At 36.5% G+C, this 24,359-nt stretch overlaps 1 protein-coding gene across 1 annotated transcript in view; it reads right to left on the bottom strand.

The window, feature by feature from the left end:
• Positions 1-24,359, bottom strand: part of PRKG2 (protein kinase cGMP-dependent 2) — a 126,228-nt gene that overhangs the window by 12,145 nt on the left and 89,724 nt on the right. Inside the window, exons 15-17 of the mRNA XM_017893943.1 lie at positions 8,407-8,570; positions 3,372-3,494; positions 1,950-2,012 (exon numbers count right to left, since the gene is read on the bottom strand). Coding sequence (XP_017749432.1) covers positions 1,950-2,012; positions 3,372-3,494; positions 8,407-8,570 — 350 coding nt within the window. The remainder of the gene's footprint in view (positions 1-1,949; positions 2,013-3,371; positions 3,495-8,406; positions 8,571-24,359) is intronic.

Below are 24,359 nucleotides of genomic sequence, written 5' to 3'. Positions count from 1 at the left end.
TGACAATTTGACAGCTCCATTTAAATAAGCCTCAGGTAAAGAAGAAGTAAAAGCTAAAGCTGGAGACTGTTAACAAATATATCGCTTCTATCTCCCAGCTATGCCAGAGCAAAACATGAAGACCCTTCTATAATAAGAGAAAGGAAGAATGTATATTGGAAGAAAGGCTTTAATTGACAGAGCACTTGTTTCCTCAATATGAATAGTGTGTTTCTGTGTCATTTTACGATGAGAAAATTGTGATAACAGCATGGAGTGCTGGAAGAAAATAAATTAGAATCTAAGACAAATAATGAGCTTTACAGCTGAAGGCAATCCAAAGGATAGCAAAGAACATTAGAATACTACAAGCATTTTGATTCTATAAAATCTACACGTGTCTTTATCTTTCTTTCCTATGTTTCCTCCCTCCCTTTCTTCCTAAAAACACCCTTAAGGCAGACCTCAATATGAATTTACAATATTGAATACATGACTTTATTTCAAGTAAGTTCATTAACACATACAGTAGAATTGGCAGGTTGATTTTTTGTTTTTGTTTTGAAGCTGCACTGCTACTGTTAAGAAACATGAATAGCATTTCTATTCAGCAGCAGCCCTTCTCCCTTTATATTCATACCATGTTGATGTGCCCCTAATTCTTCAGTGGAAAGATCCATAAAGGAATGAAGTGTTTTCATTTCTGAAAGTGAACGTCAGTGTAGTCAAAGAATTTCAATAACAAAATTCTCAAATGTATTTTGCACCATCTACATATTCTCAGAATTTTTTATATCTGTGAATCATGAACAAAATGAAAATATCTTAAAGATGGCAGCAGTTATCCAAGCACTGATTTAACAAGCCAAAACTTGAAGGTTTGAACCGCCACATTTGAATACTTAATAAATCAGAGAGGATGTCTTATGAAGGTTATCAATGGTTCTGAAGGCCAGCTTTAAAAATTCATGGAACTGAAAATGTACATGTCAGATTACTGCACAAGAATAAAGCATGGTTTGAGGTTCTGTGGAAACCAGTGAAATCAGTGTCCACTACGCAAAAAGTAAAATATACCACAAGGGTTCAGAATTTGAGGATATTCAAAGGAAAATTATATTTAAAATAAATATATATTATTAATTAAACCTGAAATATAATACTTTTTCACAGTTGATTTAGGTGACCCATCCTCTTGAATACTGACAACAACAATGGTATCCTCCTTTACTTTACAAATTAAATGCCCAGATTAGAATGTAATTCCTTCACAGATTCCAAGTTGATATTTCAAAGTATAATAAATATGTACAACTAGCATAGATCAATAAAAATACATACTAGGATCAGGCGTGGTGACTCACGCCTGTAATCCCAGCACTTTGGGAGGCCAAGGCAGGTGGATCACGAGGTCAGGAGTTTGAGACTAGCCTGGCCAACATGGTGAAACCCTGCCTCTCCTAAAATACAGAAATCAGCTGAGCATGGTGGTGGCTGCCTGTAATCCCAGTTCCTTGGGAGGCTGAGGCAGGAGGGTCATTTGAACCCAAGAGGTGGAGGTTGCAGTGAGCCAAGATCGTGGCATTGCACTCCAGCCTGGGCAACAGGGCGAGACTCTGTCAAAACACACACACACATACACATGCACACACACACACACACACACACACACACACGAATAATACAGACAGAAGTGGATAAAAAGTTAATTTGCTATGACTTGAAGATGTGATTTTGTAACTTCTTTTGTAACTTCAGTCATTCTTGATATGAATTTCCAACATGAGACAAATCACTTTGAGTTTGATTATTATAACTACATCTACTAAAACACAGATAAAAAGCAAAGCACCATAAAGAAAAAATTGAAACTCTGGAAAGGAACCCTTGTACCCCTGAGAGAAGTTTTGCAAGTACCACATTGTTCTCTAAATTTCTATATTTTACTGGGCAAAGAAATAGTTATGTACCTGTGTTTCTTAATGTCATTTATTCCATTCTTCAGATTTCCCAGCCTTTCTGTTGGATTTTGCCTAAAATAATAATTTGTGAAAGGCAATTTATAATAATTACAATTGAGAAAATTTTAAATTAAAACTTAACATCTATTTGTTCATTCATTCATTCATTCAAAAACATGCATGAAGTTGCTACTGTAGACCAGACGTCTGAGTTTAGGAAGGTGAAAAGACATGACTTCCTCCCTGGAGGAGCCACAGTTAAATTAGACTTTGGAGTGTATATATGTGTGTGTATAAGGTACGAATAAATACTTTAAGGAACAAGCAGGCACTATCTTGCCAACTCTGCTGAGAAAACCAGGGCAAGCTTTAGAGAATCATTTACATCTAAGGTGAAATCTTAGAAGCATGCAGGAATTCATACTGGCAACCCATAGCTAGGTTTTTAGTTCTAAATTTACTAAATTTTAATGCTTTTTAAAAAGTTCAGATAGGAAAAAAACAGCAAAATGAATTTTAAACAAAAAAAATCCAGAAGTCTCCTATTCTCTGACAAATTATTTTTAATGGTAAGTAGAAATTGGGGTAATTTAAAATAAGAACAGAGGAGCACTTTTTGCAAAATGAAGCTGGAAAGAGGTCGTATAATAACACTTCATTATCACAACTACTTTTCTTTCAAAATAACAAGATTATAAATAAATTACTCCTTTTTTATATTGTGAAAATTTATGTGGCACATGAAAAACTTCGTAATGTGTATATAATGTCTAGTGATCAACTCAGGGTATTAAGGATGTTCATTGCCTGAGTACAATACATTTTTGTTAAGTATTCAATTGTTCTTTTTGAACTTTGATTTTATTCCTTTTATCTTACTTTTAAATTACATATTTAACCCACTTCCCTTCAGACTCCCCCCTTCCTTCCAAGTCCCTAATATCTACATTTCCATTCTCTATCTCCATATGTTCAAATTTTTTAGCTCTGACATGGAAACAAGAACATTGAATATTTGTCTTTCTGTGTCTGGCTTATTTCACTTAAGATAATGACCTTCAGTTCCTTCCATGTTGCTGAAAATGATATGACTTCATTCTTTTTTATTGCTGAAATAGTAAATTACTCCATTTTTGCCTAAGGTTTGTGGTTTATTTTGCTCTATTACAGATAAAGATGATACCCAAAGGTTGTCTGAAAAATTTAGATCTCTTTTAAACTACTTTATAAGTAGGTACTATGATTCTGTAATGTGAGGTCAACTAAAACTCCCTACACTGCAAAACAGAAGATGACTTTCTTTAAATATAATTGGCCTATATAAAAAAAGCACAAAAAGTAAACATGCGCCTCATTTTAAAATGTGTAGAAACAGAAACCGAAGCCTTTACACTTTCTTCAAGACAAGGGGTTACCAGCTGTCATTCTCACCTGCAAAGCCTTCGAATCAAATCCTCAGGTCGCCGTGTTATCTTCCTGGGAAAATCCATTTTTTCAATTCCTTTGAGAATCAAGTTGTAGGTCATCATTTGGTCAATCCCAGAAAAGGGTGGGCTAGAAAAAATCCAAAACAGGACACATTAATAACAGGGTCTGAGATCACATTTGGAATGAATTTTCTTTCTTCCTTCTTTCCTTCCCTCCCTTCTTTCATTTCTTCCTCTCTCTCAGTTGTTTTACAACAAATTTGGATATATCCTAGAAAACCATCTCACTCATTTAATATCACTTACCACGAGACACACACACACACACATGCACACTCACACATACGTAACTGGTCATGTGTGGATGATCACTAAAAAGAAAATGAAGAAAGGAACAGAGAAGGTGTGATTTTTTGAGATAGAGTAAATAAGAAAAGCCTCTCATAAGCTGACAATTGAGCAGATGTATGAATAAAGAGAGAGAAGGAAGTGAATATGCCACACCACTACCTGTGACAGATGGTTCTAAGACGGGAAGCACAAAGGCAATTGAGTCAGGAGTGGGCCTGGGTGGTCCTGCATAGTGAAGTGGGCAGTGTGGCTACACAGATGAGGACAACATCGCATAGATGAAGTGGGCTATCGGAAGGACGTGGGGATACATTCTGAGTGGGATGATCTAAATTACAGCAGCCAGAATAAGGTTTTCCTAATGTGTGGAAGACAAACTATGATGGTGATAGTGAGAAAGTCAGGGGGAAGGAGCCCCAGTAACCTTGCCTAGGATAGTAACGTTGAAAGTAGTGACATATGGCTGGATTCCAGATCTACTTAGACTGTGCAACAGGCTGAATGTCTGTGTTCCTCCAAATTCATTTGTTGAAACCTTAATCCCAATATGATGGTATCTGGAGGTGAGGACTGTGGGAGGTAATTAAATCAGAAGGGTGAAGCCCTCATGAATGGGACTGGTGCCATTCTAAGGAAAGGCTAGGGAGCTAGCTGCCTGGCTTTCGGCCATGTGAGGATATAAGGAGAAGTCAGCAGTAACTTGGATTAGGATGCTCACCAAAACCCGACCATGCTGGTAACCTGATCTGGGACTTCAACCTCCAGAACTGTGAAAAGTAAATGTTTGCTGCTTAAGTCACCCAGTTTATAGTATTTTGCTATAGTAGCCCAAGCTAACTAAGACACATAGTAAAGTCATCAGGATTTGCTAATGGGGTGAATATGGCATGTGGGAGAAACAAAGAATTCAAGAATGATGCTAAAGTGTTTTGGCCTTGTTGGAGTTATTTCCTAGGAGAAGAAAGATGGAGTTGGGGTGGTGTGCACAGCAGGTTATGGGGAAGGGAATCAAGAATTATGTTTTAAACATCCAGACGGAAATGCTAAGCAGGAAGGTGGATTTATGACATAGGCATTTAGGAAAGGGGTTAAGGCTGAAAGTGTGACTTGGGGAGTCATCAGACAGTATTTATGGCCATGAGAATTGATAGTATCATCAAGAGAGTGAGTGGGTAGAAAAGAGAGAACAGAGGTCAAGAACTGAATTGGTCTAATATTGAGAGGTAGGAAGATGAGAAGAATCTATGATAGAGACTGAGAAGAAGCCACCAATGTGGGAAAAGAATAGAGAAGAAAATTCTAGAAGCCAAGTGAAGAGAGTATTTTACATTTATTCATTTATTTATTTATTCATTCATTCATTCATTCATTCATTCATTCATTCATTTTAGAGGAAGCCTCACTCTGTCGTCAGGCTGGAGTGCAGTGGCACGATCTCAGCTCACTGCAACCTCCGCCTCCCAGGTTCAAGCGATTCTCCTGCCTCGGTCTCCCAAGTAGCTGGGACTACAGGTGCATGCCACCATGTCCAGCTAATTTTTGTATTTTTAGTAGAAATGGAGTTTCACCATGTTGGCCAGGATGGTCTTGATTTCTTGACCCTGTGATCCACCCACCTCAGCCTCCCCAAGTGCTGGGATTACAGGCATGAGTCACAACACCTTCCCAAGAGTATTTTTTAAAAATACTGGATATATCCTAGAAAATCATCTCACTAGTTTAATATTGCTAATACTGCTAAGATTGGTAAACAAAGACTGAGAATTGGCCACTGAATTTGGATAACATTTTAACTCATATATTTTGCTTTTAAAAACACTTTCAAGGCTGGGCACAGTGGCTCACGCCTGTAATCCTAGCACTTTGGGAGGACGAGGCAGGAGGATCACCTGAGGTTTGAAGTTCGAGACCAGCCTGGCCAACATGACGAAAACCTGTCTCTACTAAAAATACAAAAATTAGCCGGGCATGGTGGCGGGCACCTATAATCCCAGCTACTCAGGAGGCTGAGGCAGGAGAATCACTTGAACTTGGGAGACAGAAACTGCAGTGAGCTAAGATTGCCTCACCGCACTCCAGCCTGGGCAACAAAGCGAGACTCCATTTCAAAAATAGATAAATAAATAATAAAAACACCTTCATATTTATTCTATTATGCCATTTAGTTTTTGAAAATTAAAGATGACTTTCATGAACTACTTTGCTATATATTAGTCATGCTGGAGACCTTGTGTTACCGAGCTTTCCCACTCTAGGTAATAAACGAGACAGTCAGTGTACCAACTTTTACTAAACTATATTTCACTTGTAAAGAGAATAAGGCAGGAAACCAAAAACATTATATGATATATTCAACTTATTTACATATTTACTATTGGTTTTGTTTTTTTGTTTTGTTTTTTATTTTCATTTCCCTCCTATGCTCTGGAGTTCAGGGCATTTAAAGTTAACTGTTCTCATGCCCTACCCAGAAAATCATTTACAGGTCAAACAAAACAATTGTTACAAAAACAATTTCTTGGCCTAGTGTGATGGCTCACACTTGTAATCTCAGTACTTTTGGAAGTTGAGATGAGTGGACTGCTTGAGCCCAGCAGCTTGAGACCAGCCTGGGTAACATAGTAAGATCCCATTTCTGCAAAAAAATTTAAAACTTAGCTGGGCATGGTGGCATGTGCCTGTAGTGCCATCTACTGTGGAGGCTGAAGCAGGAGGATTGCTTGAGCCCAGAAGGTGGAGGCTGCAGTGACCAGTGATCACATCACTGCATTGCAGCCTGGGTGATAAAGTGATACCGTGTCTCAACAAACAAAACAAAACAATTTCTCAACTTCTTTATGACCTACTCCTTCTAACATGTTATTCCAGCTGGTGAAAACCGAGATATATATCTGATTACCTACAGAAGCCATCATGTATCTCTTACAAATGCAGCTGACAAATTTTCCAGAGAAACAAATTTTTGAAATAGAATTCGTTGTGCCCAAGCCCTTAAACAACTTTTCTCTGAATGACTGAATATTTTCTCTTCCTTCCTTCAGAATCATAAGTGATGAATATTTGAAAATGATTACAGACAATGTAAAATGATCTTTCATATTTGTTTGCTCAGTGCATGTGGACAAAGGTGTAAAATGTAGCCACAGATAGTCTAACACTGAAATTTTAGTGTAAACAGTTCAAGAAGGTTCTATGAAACTCTTTTCGTAAATTATGTGTTAAGACTTGTATCTTCACCAATAGACTCGTTCTAGTATTTCTTAAACCATCCCAGATGCAAATCCTCTCTGAAATTAAGACTGAGAATATTTTGTTACAAAGGGTTATAAGGATGATCAAATCAGTTAACCAGAAATGGAGCTAGAAAATCAGAAAGAAAATTGGTTTGAATTGTGTGTGTATGGCCATGCATTATATAATAAACACATATAGAAGGAAAGTGTGTCACATTTAGTCAGAAGATCTAGTACTATGTTACTGATCTTGGACAGGTAGCTCTCTCACCTGGTTTTCTAATCTATAAACTGTAAATTATAAAATAATCATAATAAAAATGTAAATCATAAAATAATCATTATAAAAATTCCTGACATATTTCACACAAGTTTGTGAAAACTAAACTATACAATACACATGTAAGTGCTTTGTAAAATGTAAAGTACTTTACAAATGTGAGGTAATGTCACATATAGCCTGTGTATGTGTGTTTGCATAGGTGCATAATGTGTGTATGTGCATTAAATATTTGAGATACTGGATTCATTAATACAGTTCTTTAATCTCTTTGGGAATGACAATCCAACTTTCACTGCGAAAACCCCTGCAGTGTCTTGTCTCTGTTCATTAGCACCTCTAGAAAGCAGCTGACAAGAGGATTAAAATTTAAATCCAGAAATGGGGCTTTGTTCTAGCGTTTCTAGTTAATGATATGTTGGGAAGATGGATAAATTTAGTTTAATTGATCAATGGATTTAGCTGAACTAAGATTGCTATTTTCTCCATTACACAAAAAAGAGGAAATAATAATACAGCCACAACTTCTCATTCCTTCTCTTATTCTTATGCTTAATTATTATTATTATTTTATTTATTTTATCTTTATTTTTTTTGAGACGGAGGCTCGCTCTGTCGCCCAGGCTGGAGTGCAGTGGCCGGATCTCAGCTCACTGCAAGCTCCGCCTCCCGGGTTTACGCCATTCTCCTGCCTCAGCCTCCCAAGTAGCTGGGACTACAAGCGCCCGCCACCTCGCCCGGCTAGTTTTTTGTATTTTTTAGTAGAGACGGGGTTTCACCGTGTTAGCCAGGATGGTCTCGATCTCCTGACCTTGTGATCCACCCGTCTCGGCCTCCCAAAGTGCTGGGATTACAGGCTTGAGCCACCGCGCCTGGCCTATGCTGAATTATTAAAACCTTCATACTTAATTTGTTATCTGCAGTAATAGGTCTTGCCATGTTAGGTAGACCACAACAATTCTATATTCCTTTCCTTTGCCTTTCTGAATTTTTTGTTTATGTTATAAACCAGCAAGTTCACTGTATGTGAAACAATGTCGTAAGAAAAAAGTATCACACTTAATCAAAAACATTTTCAAAATGTTATGCTCTTAAAGTATATACACTTTATCACTAGTTAGGTTATTCTTGCATTTCTCTGAAGAGGTGGCTGCATAAAACTTGAAGGTACATACTTGCCCGTTAGAAGCTCATACACTAGAATTCCCAGTGACCAGAAATCCACACTGAAGTCATGTCCTTTGTTGAGAATGACTTCAGGAGCTACATATTCTGGAGTCCCACAGAATGTCCATGTTTTCTGTCCAGACCCTATTTTCTTCGCAAATCCAAAGTCAACCTGGTAAAGAACAGCAAAGAAATTGTGTAGAAACCACAAAACTCGTGCTCCTCTTTAAGTCTCCCTCTTACCTCTGAAATCTGCTTTCTACACCCTGCCCTTCCTTTTATACCATACACGCACATATAAACACACACACACACATACACACAGAGAGAGAGAGAGAGAGAGAGAGCGACCACCTCATGTATTCCTTTGCAGAGTCAGATGTGTATCTAGTCGAACTGGGGAAAGATCCATGCACATACCTCTCTGCCCACGACCCCTAGAGGATAAGACGAATGGCTTAGCAAAGGAGAGCCATAACAACAACTTTGAAGCTCAGGGCAAGCAGGTCTAAATACATGTTTAATTGAAAGGTGGTATTCTTTGGGAAGAAGAGACAACAAAGAAGTGATGAACATCTGTGCAAGTAAAGCTCCATCATGAATGTAAAAATAATAACAAAATTGAGAGTTTGGGAAATGGACTACTGCTGAGAAGGGGGGCTTAAAAGTCTGGACAGTCTTTAAATCATTATACACAATGTCTGCACCCTACACATTTTGGCAGTCCAAAGCAAAGTCAGGGTAATCTCATGCCAACTTTGTCTGGGCTCTATGCACTTTTTATCTCTCTCAGGAAGGCGAGTGGTGGGTAGCATCTACATTAACTTATTTATTCTGAAAACATACATTCAGCACTCAGTCAAGGTCAGGCTTTGTGCTAGGCCTATAGATTCACAGTTAACTTTGAGACGTTCAGTGCATTAGCAAAATGTACACATACATGATTAATATTATATCATGTTATACACGATATAATTGAACAAAGTATAAACTCAGAGGGCAAAAAGCATATATATCGAGAACATTAGGGAGATGATGGTTGGGGAAGATGTTATTAGGAGGTGACATCTGAGCTTGGCCCTGACTGAGGATCAGGAACTCTCCCAGGGTAATGAATCAGTGCTATCATCCTCCGTTTTTGCAAAACAGACCTTTCCTCTTCTCTGAGGCCCTATTCAAAGAACTTCGTGCACAGAATAGACAGAAAAAAAGCTGGAGCTACAGAAGGGCCCCTCATTGAATCGAGGCAGTGTACATGATTGAAATCCTTCCCTTCAAAACACAGTTGGTTTTCTTTCCCAGGCGTATTTAGCAAATACTTTTCATCTCCAATATATACAGATATTCTTCTAATAAAACTATCCTCCACCTTCCTCAAATAAACAGTCACACAAATTGTTCCTGGGCTTCAACATGCACATTTCACATAGCCTCTCTCAATAATACAGCAACAATCTTGGCTAAAAAATAAACAAGGTTCATATATCAAAATAAGCCCTCACCTAAAAAAGTATGAGTCATTGAACTATAAAATCCAGCCCCTATTTATTTATTCAAATATTGGTATTTAAAATCTTAATTTACCTTAAATAAACCCCTTAGAAATTTACCATTTTAATGATTCCTTTTAGTGTTTATCACACAACAGCAAGGATCTTCCTACTGGAAAAAGGGAATTTAAACAATCTAATTTGAAGTGGGCTTTTGCTGATTTTTTCATCCACACAGAATGACTCAGTGATTATATCTACTGTGTGGTTGGGGATATCACAAAATTAAAATTTGTAACCAGCTGAGACTAGCACTTCAACGTATTCCTCAGAGAAAGAACCAATATGAAAATCCTAGCTAATTTTATAAAGAACAAAATTTAAAAGGCAAGAAAGTAATGTTTGTAATGTGCATCAATGTAACGCACATTAATGTTTGCAACGTGTAATGTGCATCATTTGTATGCACACATATATGAAAATATTCTAATCTGTTGCTTTATAACAGCCTTTCAACTCATTTCTTTTTTAATTGCATTTAAGTTTTCCTTGTAAGGATCACTGGAAACTCACTAGCTATTCAGGAGAATTTCTCTAGCTCTGAAAGTGGTATATTTCCATTTGAATTTCTGGTTTAGCTTTTGTAATATTTTCATATTGGCCTAAAGAGATGGCAATACTTATATTAAAATTTTAAGATTGATGTAAATGTATCAGTTTCTTTATCTCCTTTGATCATATTAACTTTGGTCTAATCCATTTTGTCAGTGGGAACTGGACACTCAGACCTATCTAAAACATGTGCCTAATATAGAAGGCCCCAAATCTTCTACATCAAGTTTTGTATATTTTCTATAATAATCACGCTATGTCTGTCTTGTACCACCATGGATACCACCAGAAAGCCTGTCTTTTTTTCATCCCAGCTCTTCTAGACAACAGAAAGGTTAATAAATAACTCAATAAATATTTATTGAGTACCACTATATACCAAAAAGACTCACTGAGGAGGTAGCGTTTGAGCAGATTTGAGTAGAAATCTCCATGAGATAAGAAAGAAAGCACTGTATAAGTATCTGAGCAGCAGTCATGCTGCCAAAAGGAAGAGCCAATGAAAAGGCCTGACATGGAATTATGAATGGTAGGATCAAGAACTGCCAAGCACGGCTGGGCAAAAATGCATGAGGGGAAGAGAGGCAAGAAGTGAGAGCACTATGGGTTTGTAAACCACAGAAACAACTTCAGAGTCTTTTCTTTTCTAGGAAATCACAGTAAGATTAACAGAAGGGGTACGGCATGGCCTGACATGTTTTAAAGGGATCAATCTAGGAGACAAGAGAACAGACAACACCCCCCTTGTTTTTTTCAAATTCTACTAACAAAACTGAGGTTTCAAGAAGAGCACCCCGTTTTTTTCAAATTCTACTAACAAAACTGAGGTTTCAAGAAGAGAGCCTGAGGAAGTTGTACACAGGTTTGCCTTTGTCTCTATTAAATTCTCTTTATTAACGATGGCTTACATCATGCTGAAAACATCATCGCCAAAGATTTTAATAAACTAGAAGGTTTTAAAATGATTCTAAATCTGTACTGATGATTGCATCATTCAGAAATAGAAAAATTTGCATTGTGGCTTGCTGGAGCTGGTATCCAGTAAGTATGAACTCTTTCCCAGAAGTTTCTCTCTGGGTCAGTAAATTTGTCAGATATTGGTTCTCTTGGTCACATAAAAATGGACACAAAATGACTAGTCTAATTAAACCAGATGATTCATGGTGACATGCCATTCCAAAAAAATATTTATGTGGCATTTTTAGTGTGCTTCCTTTACCCAAGTCTAGACAAGGGTAAAATGGAATCTGTTTATTCTGTCCACCAACAACCAAAGTTGATTTAATGTCTTTCTGCTACTAACGTCCATCCACTAAAAGAGGCAACAATGGATGGGTTTGACTGAGAGGAAGTGAAAATGAAAGAAGCTAAAGATCTGGGATGCATGAGTCTTTCCAAGTAATGACCCACTCTTCATGTTTGGTGTACAAATTCAGCTGAAATACCTAAGAGTATTTAGTAGAAGGTGGGCGAGATGAAGGGAAGACTTGCACACCCCAGGACAAACTGGAAATATTTTTTGAGGCTCATCTCATATGCCACCACTTCTTTGAAGTCTTACTTGAATTTACAGAACCAATTCCTTTCTCCTGTGAGGTTCTGTAACACTTTTTATATTCCAGAATTATATCCCTGATGCCAGTGGTGTCTAGTTGTGAATAAATCTAGCTCTTTTGAAAAGGCAATTTATCCTATACATTTTGTACCCCTACAGCCTTTGCAACACAAATGTTCAACCTGTGTTTGGTGAAAAAAAAAAAATTGAATGAAGAAATAATCAATAACGTCAGTTTTATTAAGACATAATGAGGTTTAAGAAGGTCATGGATACATGTCTGTAGTAAAATTTGAACCAGGTTCAAAGGGAACCTTCTTACTATATAAATTGATGAGGAAGTAGAAGGCGTTTAAGTGAGAAGCAACAGTATGTGTTAAGCACATTGGTGAGAAAAACTTAACTGTCAAGTACAGCTAATAATGGTCTGGCTAATAATGATCTGGCAATAAAAATATGGTTCCAGTTGGTGATTATTTTTAATTTTCAATTTAAAAAATAATTGATATATATAAAATAATGTGACATATAAACAAGTTATAAAGTATGAGAATAAAACACCTCTGCACCTACCAACAGTTTAATAACTAAACAGAACCAATGCCAAAGCCTTCTGTCTTCCTCCCACAGTGTCCTCTTGCTCATTGCCCAAAGGTCCCATTACCCTGACTTTTGTGTTCATCATTTGCTTGCATTGATTTCTAATTTAACCACAAATCTAATATCCTTAAATACTTTCTAGTTTTTTAAAATATTAGATAAATCTTAATGTATTTGATCTCGGACAAATGGTCTTTTTTACTGAAAATTTATATTTGTCAATTTAATCTATACCCTATATAGTCCACTTATTTTCACTGCTGTATTATAACACCATTGGATTAACATAGCATGATTTTTGTCCATTTTGCTGTTGATGGACATGTGTGTTATTTCCAATCGTGTATTATTGCAAAAATGCTTCTATTAACATGATTTTCTAGGTTACGTAGTAGAAATGTATACAAGAGTAAAAATGCTGGGTCAAAGACATGATTTCTTCAACTTTACTAGATATTGCCAAATTATTTTCCAAAGGGATTGTGTGACATTGCCACCCCTTTGTATAAGAGTTCTGACTGCTCTACATCTTCACCATCATTTAGTAATATAAACTTTTTATTTTTTGCCACCTGTGAGTATAAAATCACTGTGGTCTTAACTTGCCTCTCCTCCACTAATAGTTTGAGCTATAGCATTATAATTAGTTCTCATATCTGAGGGAGCAATTTATTTCCACACTGCTCTCCTTGTTTATCTTCAGAAATGTCTTGGCTATTTTTGGCCCTTGGTTACTCTACATAAGTTTTAGAATCAGTTTGCCAAGCTTCACAAAAAGTTCTGCTGGAATTTCCATTGGAAGTGTATTTAATCTGTAGCTGAGGAGTGATTCAGAAATGCAGGTTTCTTCCATCTTAGGGCTCTGTCAACTTCCAGTTGGCTATGTTCATTAACAAGCCAGAAAGAGTGCATAAAGATCAGCTGCAAACAATTTTTACACTTTAGGTCTGATAGTGGTAAACATCACTTTTGCTCACATTTCACTATTTAGAACTATGCCACAAGGTTACAACTAACCAGAAAAAAGTCTGAGATATGCTGTCTAGCTCTGTACCCGGAAGAGAGAAAAATTCCATATTACCTATTAATTTAGGTCTTTTAAACATCTTTCCATAAATTTTTATGTTTCTCAATAAAGCTCTTACACACTTTTGTTAGAGTTAGCTCTAGATACGTATTTCCATGCTTTTTGTAAATGGCATTATAAATGCCATAAATGCCAAAATTACATAGTTGATGCCTATGTATCAACTATGTTTCTGGCATTTAAAAATACACTAAGTTGTTGTATTATTAATCTTACACCCACAACTATACTAAACTCTCTACCTGATTCTTTTTTTTAACTTTTATTTTAGGTCCATGGGTACATGTGCAGGTTTGTTATATAAGTAAATTGTATGTCACAGGGTTTGGTGTACAGATTATCTCATCATCCAGGTAATAAGCCTAGTCCTGATAAGTAGTTTTTTGATCCTCTCCCTCCTGTTATCCTCCACCCTCCAGTAGGTCCTGGTGTCTATTATTCCCTTCTTTGTGTCCATAGGTACTCAATGTTTAGCTCCCACTTCTAAGAGAGAACATGCAGTATTTGGTTTTCTGTTCCTGTGTTAGTTCTCTTAGAATAATGGCCTCCAGTTCCAACCATGTTGCTGCAAAGTACATGATTTCATTATTTTCTATGGTTGTGTAGTATTCCATGTTATATACGTACAACATTCTCTTTACTGTTGATGGGGATTTAGGTTGATTCCATGTTTTTACTACTGTGAATAGTGCTGTAATGAACATATGTGTGCATAGGTCTTTATGGTAGAATGATTTATATACCCAATAATGAGACTGTTGGGTTGCATGGTGATTTTAAGCTCTTTGAGAAATTGCCACACTGCTTTCCACAATAGCTGAACTAATTTACAATCCCCTCAGCAGCGTAAGTGTTCCCTTTTCTCTGAAACCTTGATAGGATCTCCTATTTTTTGATTTTGTGATGTTAGCCATTATGACTGGTGTGAGATAGTATCTCACTGTGGTTGTTATTTGCACTTCTCCCATGATTAGTGATGTTGAGCATTTTTTCATATGCTTGTTTGCCACATGTATGTCTTCTTTTGAGAAGCATCTGTTCATGTCCCTTGCCAACTTTTAAATGGGATTTTTTTTCTTGTCAATTTGTTTAAGTTTCTTATAGATTCTGGATGTCAGACTTTTGTCAGATGCCTAGTTTGCAAAAATTTTCTCCCATCCTGTAGGCTATCTATTTACCATGTTATTATTTATTTATTTATTTATTTATTTATTTATTTTGAGACAGGGTCTCACTCAGTCACCCAGGCTGGAGTGCAGTGGCATGATCGTGGCTCACTGGAGCCTCAACCTCTTGGGCTCCAGCAATCCTCCCACCTCAGCCTCCCAAGTAAGTGAAGCTACGGGAGTGCACAACCACACCCAGCTGATTTTTATATTTTTTGTAGAGACGGGGTTTCACCATGTTGCCCAGGCTGGTCTTGAACTCCTGAACTCAAGCAATCCTCCCTCCGCAGGTGTCCCAAAGTGCTGGGATTACAGGCACTGTGCCTGGCCTCCTGTTATATTTTAGATTTCCATAGATTTAATTGTATCACCTGGAAGGTTTTATTGTTCACTTTTCAATCCATCTTTTAATTTTATTCATAGTTTGCTGCATTGGGACCTCCTGTAAAATACCAAATAGAGTGCTTATACCACCGACTCTCAAAAGTCAGTGGTATACTTCTAATGTTTCATAATTATGTACAATGTTTGCCCTAAATTTTGTAAGGTTTCATTAGGTTAATAAAATTATTTTTCTTCACAATTTACTAAGATATTTTATCATAACTGAATGTAGAAATATGTTAAAATTTTCTCAGCATCTATTAAGGTAGTTATATAATGTTTTTCTCATTTAATCTGGTAAAGTGGTGATTTAGTAAAATTTTTAAGACTTCACTTTTTTAGAGCAATCAGTGAAATGGAAAGGAATGACACAGAGATTTCCTGTACAACTCCTGCTCCCATATATAAATAGCTTTCCCCATTATCAACATCCCTCACCAGAGTGAAACACTTGATACAATTGATGGATTTACATTGATACATCATGAACACCCAAAGTCTACCTGTCACATAAAGATTCACTCTTGGTGTTGCATATTTTATGGATTTGGACAAATGTATAATGGCAGGTATCCACTGTTACTGTATCATGCAGAGTATTTTCACTCTCCTAAAAATCCTGTGTACTGCCTATTCATTTATTCTCCCTGCCCCAAACCCCACCAACCATTAATCTTTTTGCTGTCTCCAATATTTTGCCTTTTACAAAATGTCATTTAGTTGGAATAATGAAGTATGTAATCTTTTAGATTGGCTTCTTCCATTTAATAATATACATTTTGTTTTCCATGTCTTTTCATGGCTTGATAAGTCATTTCTTTTTAGCACTGAAAAATGCTCCATTGTCTGGATTTAGCACTGTTTACCCATTCACCTTCTGAAGGATACTGTGGCTGCTTCCAAGTTTTGGCAGTTATGATTAAAGCTGCTATATAAACTTCTGTGTATAGTTTTTTGTGTAAACAGAAGTTTTCAACTACTTTCCATGAATATCAAAAAACATGATTGTTGGATCATATGGTAATGGTATGAGTAGTTATGCGAGAAACCTCCAAACTGCCTGTTAAAGTGGCTGTACCATTTGCATTCCTATCAGCGTTTGGTGTTGCCAGTGTTCTAGAATTTAACCACTCTAATAGGTGTGTAGTGATATCTCATTGCTTTGATTTGCAATCCCCTAAAGACTTATGATTTTGAACACCTTTCATATGCTTATTTGAGATGTGTATATCTTCCTTGGGGAAGTGTCTCTTCAGGTCTTTTGCCGATTATTTAATCAAGTTGTTTGTTTTCTTATGGTTTAAAGCATTTTATATATTTTTATAACAATCCTTTATCAAGTATGTTTTTTGCAAATATTTTCTCCCAGTCAGTAGCTTGTCTTCTAATTCTCTTAACAGTCTTTCACCGAGCAGAAGTTTTTGTTTGGTTTGTTTGTTTGTTTGCTTGTTTTGAGACAGGGTCTCACTCTTTCACCCAGGCTGGAGTGCAGTGGCATGATCTCTGCTCAATGCAGCCACAACCTCCTGGTCTCAGGTAATCCTCCTACCTTAGCCTCCCAAGTAGCTGGGACTACAGGTGTGAGCCACCATGCCCAGCTAATTTTTTGTGTTTTTTGTAGAGATGGAGTTTCACCATGTTGCTCAGGCTGCTTTCAAACTCCTGAGCTCAAGTGATCCATCCACCTTGGCTTCTCGAAGTGCTAGGATTACAGGTATGTGCCACTGGGCGCAGCCAAGAAGCTTTTAATTTTAATGAAGTCCAGTTTATCAATTATTTCTCTCATGGATCATGCCTTTGGTGTTGTATCTAAAAAGTTATTGCCATATTCAAAGTCTTCCTCCTATGTTATCTTCTAGGAGTTTTATTGTTTGCATTATATATTTAGGTCTTTGATCCATTTTGAGTTAATTTTCATGAAGGGTACATGGTCTGTATCTAGATTTACTTTTTAGCATCTGGATGTCTCATTGTTCCAGCAGTATTTGTTGAAAAGACTATCTTTGCTCTATGTATTGCTTTGCTTATTTCTCAAACATCAATTGACTATGTTTACATGGATCTACTTTTGGGTTCTATATTTTGTTCCATGGATCTATTTGTCTTTCCTTTCGTCAATTCCACACTGTCTTCAGTATGGTAGCTTTATAGTATGTCTTGACATTGGAAACTGTCAGTCCTCCAACTCTGTTTTCCTTCAATGTTACATTGGCTATTCTGGGTCTCTTGCCTCCACCTATAAACTTTAGAATGAGTTTCTTACTATACACAAAATAACCTGATGAGATTTTGATTGAAATTGAATTGAATTTATAGATCAAGTTGGGAAGAACTGATATCTTAAGGATATTGTCAAAGGGAACTAAATGTGGCCTGAGAAGGACTCCATATTTCTATATTTGAGTCCTTGTGGACAAACTGCAACCTAACCTAGTAGGTAGACAAGATTGAAAACCTAACTTAGAGCATGCCCCTGTAACAATAGCTGAGTCTTAGCCAATCCCAGAAGCCATACTTCAACTACTCATACACTGCTGAATGTTCAAACTGTGTTCAAATAAGGAAAATACCAACCTGTAACCAATCCAGCCATTTCTGTATCTTCCGATTTCTGTATGTCACTTCCCTTTTTTTGTCTGTACATTTGTTCTGACCATGAGGCACCCCTGGAGTCTCCCTGAATCTGCTGTGATTCTGGGGCCACCCAATTCATGAATCACCCATTGATCAATTACATTCCTTTACATTTAATTTGGCTGAAGATTTTATTTTAGCAATACTGAGTCTTTCAATTCATGAACATGGAATACTCTCCATTTATTTTAGTTTTTTTTCATATCTTTCATCAAAATTTTGTAGTTTTCCTCATAGATCTTACATATATTTTGTCATATTTAAACCTATTTCATTTTGTGCGTACTAATGTAAATGGTCTAGTGTTTTTAACTTCAAATTCTACTTGTTCATTGCTAGTATATAGGAAAGTGATTGATTTTTGCATGTTAGCCTTGTATCCTGCAACCTTGCTGTAAGTGCTTTTTAGTTCTGTGAGATTTTTTGTTGTTGTTGTTGATTCTTTAAGATTTTCTACATAGATAATGATATCATCTGTGAGCAAAGACTTTTATTTCTTTCTTCCAAATCCATATACCCTGTATTTCCTTGTCCTGCTGCATTAACTAGGACTTCCAGTGTGGTACTGAAAAAGAGTGGTAAGAGAAGACATCCTTGCCTTGTTCCTGATCTTAGTGGAAAAGTTTCTGGTTTCTCACCATTAGGTATGATGTGAGCTGTAGGCTTTTTGTAGGTATTCTTTATCATGTTGAGAAAGTTCTCCTCTGTTCCTAGTTTACTAAGAGTTTTTATCATGGATGAGTATTCGACTTTGTCAAATGGCTTTTCTGCATTTATGGATATGATAATATAATGCTTTTCTTTTCAGCCTGCTGGTGTAATGGATTACATTCATCGACTTTCAAATATTGAACCAGTCTTGAATACCTGGAATAAATTTTACTTGGTTGTGGTATATAATCCTTTGTATACATTGTTGGATTCTATTTGTCAATATTTTGCTGGGAGCTTCTGCATCTATGTTCATGGGAGACATTGGTGCGTAGTTTTTGTTTTTTGTTTTTTGTATTTTTTTCCTGGAATGTCTATGTCTGCTTCTGGTATTAGGGTAATAATGGCCTCATAAAATCAGTTATGGAGTATTCCTTCTTCTTTATCTTCTGAAAGACATGGTAGAGAATCAGTATAATTTCTTAGGTGAATGTTTGCTGGAATTCACCAGTAAACCCATCTAAGCCTGGTTCTTTTTGCTCTAGAAGGTTATTAATTACTGATTCAACTTCTTTAATAGAGAAAGGCCTATTCAGATTGCCTATTCCTCTTGTGTGATTTTTGACAGATTGTGTCTTTCAAGGAATTAGTCCATTTCATCTAGGTTATCAAATTTGTAGACACAGAGTTGTTCATAGCATCCTTTTATTATCATTTTAATATCCATGGAATATGTAGAATCCATATCCATGAAATCTGTGGAATCCATGTGCCCTCTTTCATTTCTGATATTAGTAATTTATATCTTTGCTCTTTCACTCTTTTTTTCTTAATCTGGATAGAGACATTGATTTTATTGATCTTTTCAAATAACTTTTGGTTTCATTCATTCTTATATGCTAAGTAACATGCTAAGTTCAGCAGTAAACACCCTAGCATAGTTTGCCATTATAGTGCTATCAGTATAGAGAGGCAGATAGATGATAGTCAGGCAATAATATCAACATTTAATATGTCTTGTATTATATTTTCTTATACTCAATATAAGTAAGATTAAGTTGCTCTGTTAACACATCCTGTGCAAAAGCATGTGAGTAGGCCCTGAATTTTAGCTGAGATGCATTACTCACATGAGTTAACAATACATTCATCTAGGACATTTATTGATGAGCAGCAGCTGAGATTTATTGGATTATTACTTGTTAGAGTAAAACCAAGTTTTCTCCTGAAGAATCGCAAAAATGGCTAGCTACTATATAAATGCTGCATAGGTTGAGAATAAAGTGGGCTTTCTTTTAAATCCTTTAAGTATTGTCCTAATCTTAACATTATTATTGATTCATTCACTACAACCAGAAAAAAGGTTCTTAACCTTCATCAGCTCTTCTTGGCCTGAAAAGTGGAGTAAGATATAGGAAATTCTCTGATGTGCAGGTAAGATATAATGATGGTCCTTCAGTTACTTAATCTCCACTCAGTGTGATTTCTGATTAAAAACAGCTTGAACCCAGGTGAGATTCATTTTGGAAAAAATCAGGCTGACAATCTCAATCATGACTAAGGAGTAAGAGTAGAATGAGGTCTTAACCCCTCACCACAAACTCATCATCTGTAATTATTAAGAAAGGACACACCACTACAGACTCCAAAGACACACTTCCAGACCCAGACTTTTCTCCTCTTATTTAGGCCTTTTTTTCTGGGCTTTCCCTGGTTTTCCTCTGCTGAAAAAACAAACAGACAAGCAAACTTTCCCTTACTTGCCTCCCTTAGGTATCTGACCCCTCATAGATATTGCCAAGAATTGATGAAGGAGGATGAAAATGCCACTTCTCAGAATTTGTAGAATGAGACCAAAGTCATTCTTATAAGATACTGTATTTAAAACTGGACTGCCCACAGTGTCCATCACCCAGATGGAAGTCCTGTTGTACTGCCACAGGGCACACCCCACCCTAGGCCACCCTTTCCAGACTCCATCCCACTACAGTCCGCTCAGGAGCCTCAGCTAAAACAGCTCTGGCTGGGCTGTCAGCCCAATCAATTCCCATTTTTGCTACTTCATGAAACTTGCTTAATGTCCCAGTATATGATCAAATTTTGTTAATGTGCATTCTCCACCTACTGGGAACAATATTCTACAAGCCCATTAGATGAAGTGTATTATTTGTGTTTTATACATATTCTAAAGCTTTAGTGATTTTGGATATAAATGTTCTACCAATTTCTGAGGAACATATATTAAAATTTCTGCAATTGCTCATGTGTCCTTATCTGCCAAATTCCTTTTATTTTTATTTTTGAAGCATTTTATTAGGTAAATAGAATATTAGGATTTTTATATCACTTTGGTGAAATCAGCCTTTTATGATCATGTGGTAACCCCATTTATCTCTAGGAATTCCACCCTTTTAATTCCAACCTTTGTGCATCCTCATATTTTAAGCATATTTTTTTACCTGGAGAGTTAAGTCCATTTACATATACTGGATTTCTTTTCTGTTTCCTTAATTTATGCTTTCTCTTTGATTATTTTTGGATTTTCTGTTTCTCTTTTGCAGCCCTCTTTTAAAATAACATTTTCTCAAAAAAAGAATTTTATCCTTCTATTTTAATTCCAGTTATACCCACTCTCAGTTTGCATGCTACTGTTCAGTATTTCACATTTTTAAAATTGTAATACTATCTATTGGAATAATTATTACTTTATGCCATAATTTTTTAACCAAGGTAACATGTTTACCATTTCTTTATGGTCACCACTCCTTGTGGCATATCAGATCCTTCATCAGGGATCATTTTTCTTCTCTCTTAAGCATATCCTTTGTATGTAGAAGTAAACACCCTTTATCTTTGTCTGAAAATGTCTTTATTTCATCCTTTCTGAAAGACAGTTTCCCTGGACATGTAACTCAAGTTTTTCATTTACTTTTTTTCAGAACTTTAAATTCTGCATTCTAGCTTCTATTGTTGCTGTTGAGATATCAACTGAAAGCTTAATTTTTATTCCTTTACATATAAACTATCTTTTCTCCTTGGGATAGCTCTTAAGACTTTATGTTTGTTTTTGTTTTGTACTTTCACTACTACAATAGCAAACATCTGTGATATCCTTTTGCTATTCTGAAGCGTCTCATCCCACAGTGAATAAGAGCAGACCCTGTTTAGCCAACAGAACACACTGGAAGTGCTAGTGTGTGACTTTCAAGAGCAGGTCTTCCAAAAGCTTTGTAGCTTTTTTGTTATCTCTTGGATGACTCACCCTGAGGGAAGCCAGCTGCCATGAGTTACTCAATCGGTCCCAGGAAGAGGCCCACCTGGAGAAGAATTAAGGCACCCAACTAACAGCCAGCATCAGCTTGCAGCACAGGAGGGAGTCACCTTGGGTTCGGTTCCTCTAATCTAATGGGTCTCTGAGCCTCCAGGTGACTGCAGCCCCCGACACCATCTGACTGTAACTTCCTGAGGGACCTCAAGCAAAATCACTTCCAAATTCCTGACCCACAGAAACCTGAGATCATAAATGATTATTGTTGTTTTAAGCTATTATATTTTGGAGTGGTTTGTTAGGTAAAATAGGAACTTGCTCATCCTAGTTTAGAATTGTTGGGGTCCCTTTACTTGATGAATGGTGTCATTTTTAATTTCTGGAAAATTTTAGTTACTATTTCTTAAATACTGCTTTTCCCTCATTCTCTACATGATTTTTGTCTAGGACTCTACTCTATTCTCCAACTCTTTTCATTTCTCTTTCCTATATTCCACATTTTTATGTCTCCAGTCTATGTAAATTACTTGAATTTATCTTTCAGTTCACAGATTTTTATTCTTTGTTGGGTCAATCATCTGCTATTTAACCTTTATGATACAGTTTTTTAAATTGACTTATAAGCAATAAAATCCATAGATTTTTAGTGTGCAGTTCATTGAATTTTAATGCATATTATACTGATGTAGCTGCAACCACTGTACTGTCAAGATATAGGCATTCCCGTTATTTCAAAAAATTCCCTCAAGCTCCTTTCCAGTCAAAGGTTTTTCCCAGAGATAACCATTGTATTTTTGTCTGCCATCTGTTCTAGAACTTTGATACACGGAATCATGCAGAAGGTACTCTTCTGTGTGTGGCTTCCTTTGATTGTCAGTTTAAAAACTGCATTCATGTTCCTTTTCATTGGTGAGCAGCATTCCATTGCTGAGTACACTACTACATGTTTATAAATTCAGTTGATGATGGGTATTTTGGCTTTTTCCAATTTGGGGGCTATTAGGAATAAAGTTGTTATAAAATTTGTGGCCAAGATATTTGAAGACATTTCAATTTACCCGGATAAATACCAAAAAAGTGGAATTTCTTGTCACAGAATAGGTATACGTTTGACTCTATGAAAAACTGCCTAGCTATTCTTTGAAATAGTTTACAATTTTCTTTTCCTAATAGAAATGTAGGGGAACAGCCTCATCAACACTTGGTATTATAAATCTTTTTAAGTAGGTATGAAATGGCAACTCTGTGGTTTTAATTTGCATTTCCTTGATGACTACTGACATGACTTACTGACCATTTCTATATTTTCTTTTGTGAACTGTTTTTTTTTTAAATATATATGCTTTAAGTTCTGGGATACATGTGCAGAACATGCAGGTTTCTTACATACGTATACACATGCCATGGTGGTTTGCTGCACCCAACAACCCATCACCTACATGAGGTATTTATCCTAATGCTATTCCTTCTCTAGACCCCCCAGCCCCCAACAGGCCCTGGTGTGTGATGTTCCCCTCCCTGTGTCCATGGGTTCTCCATCATTCAGCTCGCACTTATGAGGGAGAACATGCAGTGTTTGTTTTTTTATTCCTGTGTTAATTTTCTGAGAATGATGGTTTCCAGCTTCATCCATGTCCCTGCAAAATACATGAACTCATCCATTTTTATGACTGCATAGTATTCCATGGTGTATATGTGCCACATTTCCTTTATCTAGTCTATCATTGATGGGCATTCGAGTTGGTTCCAAGTCTTACTATTGTGAATAGTGCTGCAATAAACATACATGTGCATGTATCTTTATAGTAGAATGATTTATAAACATTTGGGTATATACCAAGTAATGGAATTGCTGGGTCAAATGGTATTTCTGGTTCTAGATCCTTGAGGAATCACCATACTGTCTTCCACAATGGTTGAACTAATTTACACTCCCACCAACAGTGTAAAAGCATTTCTATTTCTCCACATCCTCTCCAACATCTGTTGTTTCCAGACTTCTTAATGATTGCCCTTCTAACTGGCGTAAGATGATATCTCATTGTGGTTTTGATTTGCATTTCTCTAATGACCAGTGATGATGAGCATTTTTTCTTGTCTATTGGCTGCATAAATGTCTTCTTTTGAGAAGTGTCTGTTCATATTCTTTGCCCACTTTTTGATGGGGTTGTTTTTTTTCTTGTAGATTTGTTTAAGTTCTTTGTAGATTCTGGATATTAGCCCTTTGTCAGATGGATAGATTGCAAAAATGTTCTCCCATTCTGTAAGTTGCCTGTTCACTCTGATGATAGTTTCTCTTGTTGTGCAGAAGCTCTTTAGTTTAATTAGATCCCATTTGTCAATTTTGGCTTTTGTTGCCATTGCTTTTGGTGTTTTAGACATGAAGTCTTCGTCCATGCCTATGTCCCGAATGGTATTGCCCAGGTTTTCTTCCAGGATTTTTATGGTCCTAGGTCTTATGTTTAAGTCTTTGATCCATCTTGAGTTGATTTTTGTATAAGGTGTAAGGAAGGG

Source organism: Rhinopithecus bieti, unplaced genomic scaffold (genome assembly GCF_001698545.2).
Source record: "Rhinopithecus bieti isolate Rb0 unplaced genomic scaffold, ASM169854v2 scaffold_23591, whole genome shotgun sequence".
Classification (NCBI taxonomy): Eukaryota; Metazoa; Chordata; class Mammalia; order Primates; family Cercopithecidae; genus Rhinopithecus; species Rhinopithecus bieti.
Note: the sequence above shows the minus strand (reverse complement) of the source record. Positions and strands in the feature narration are given on the sequence as shown.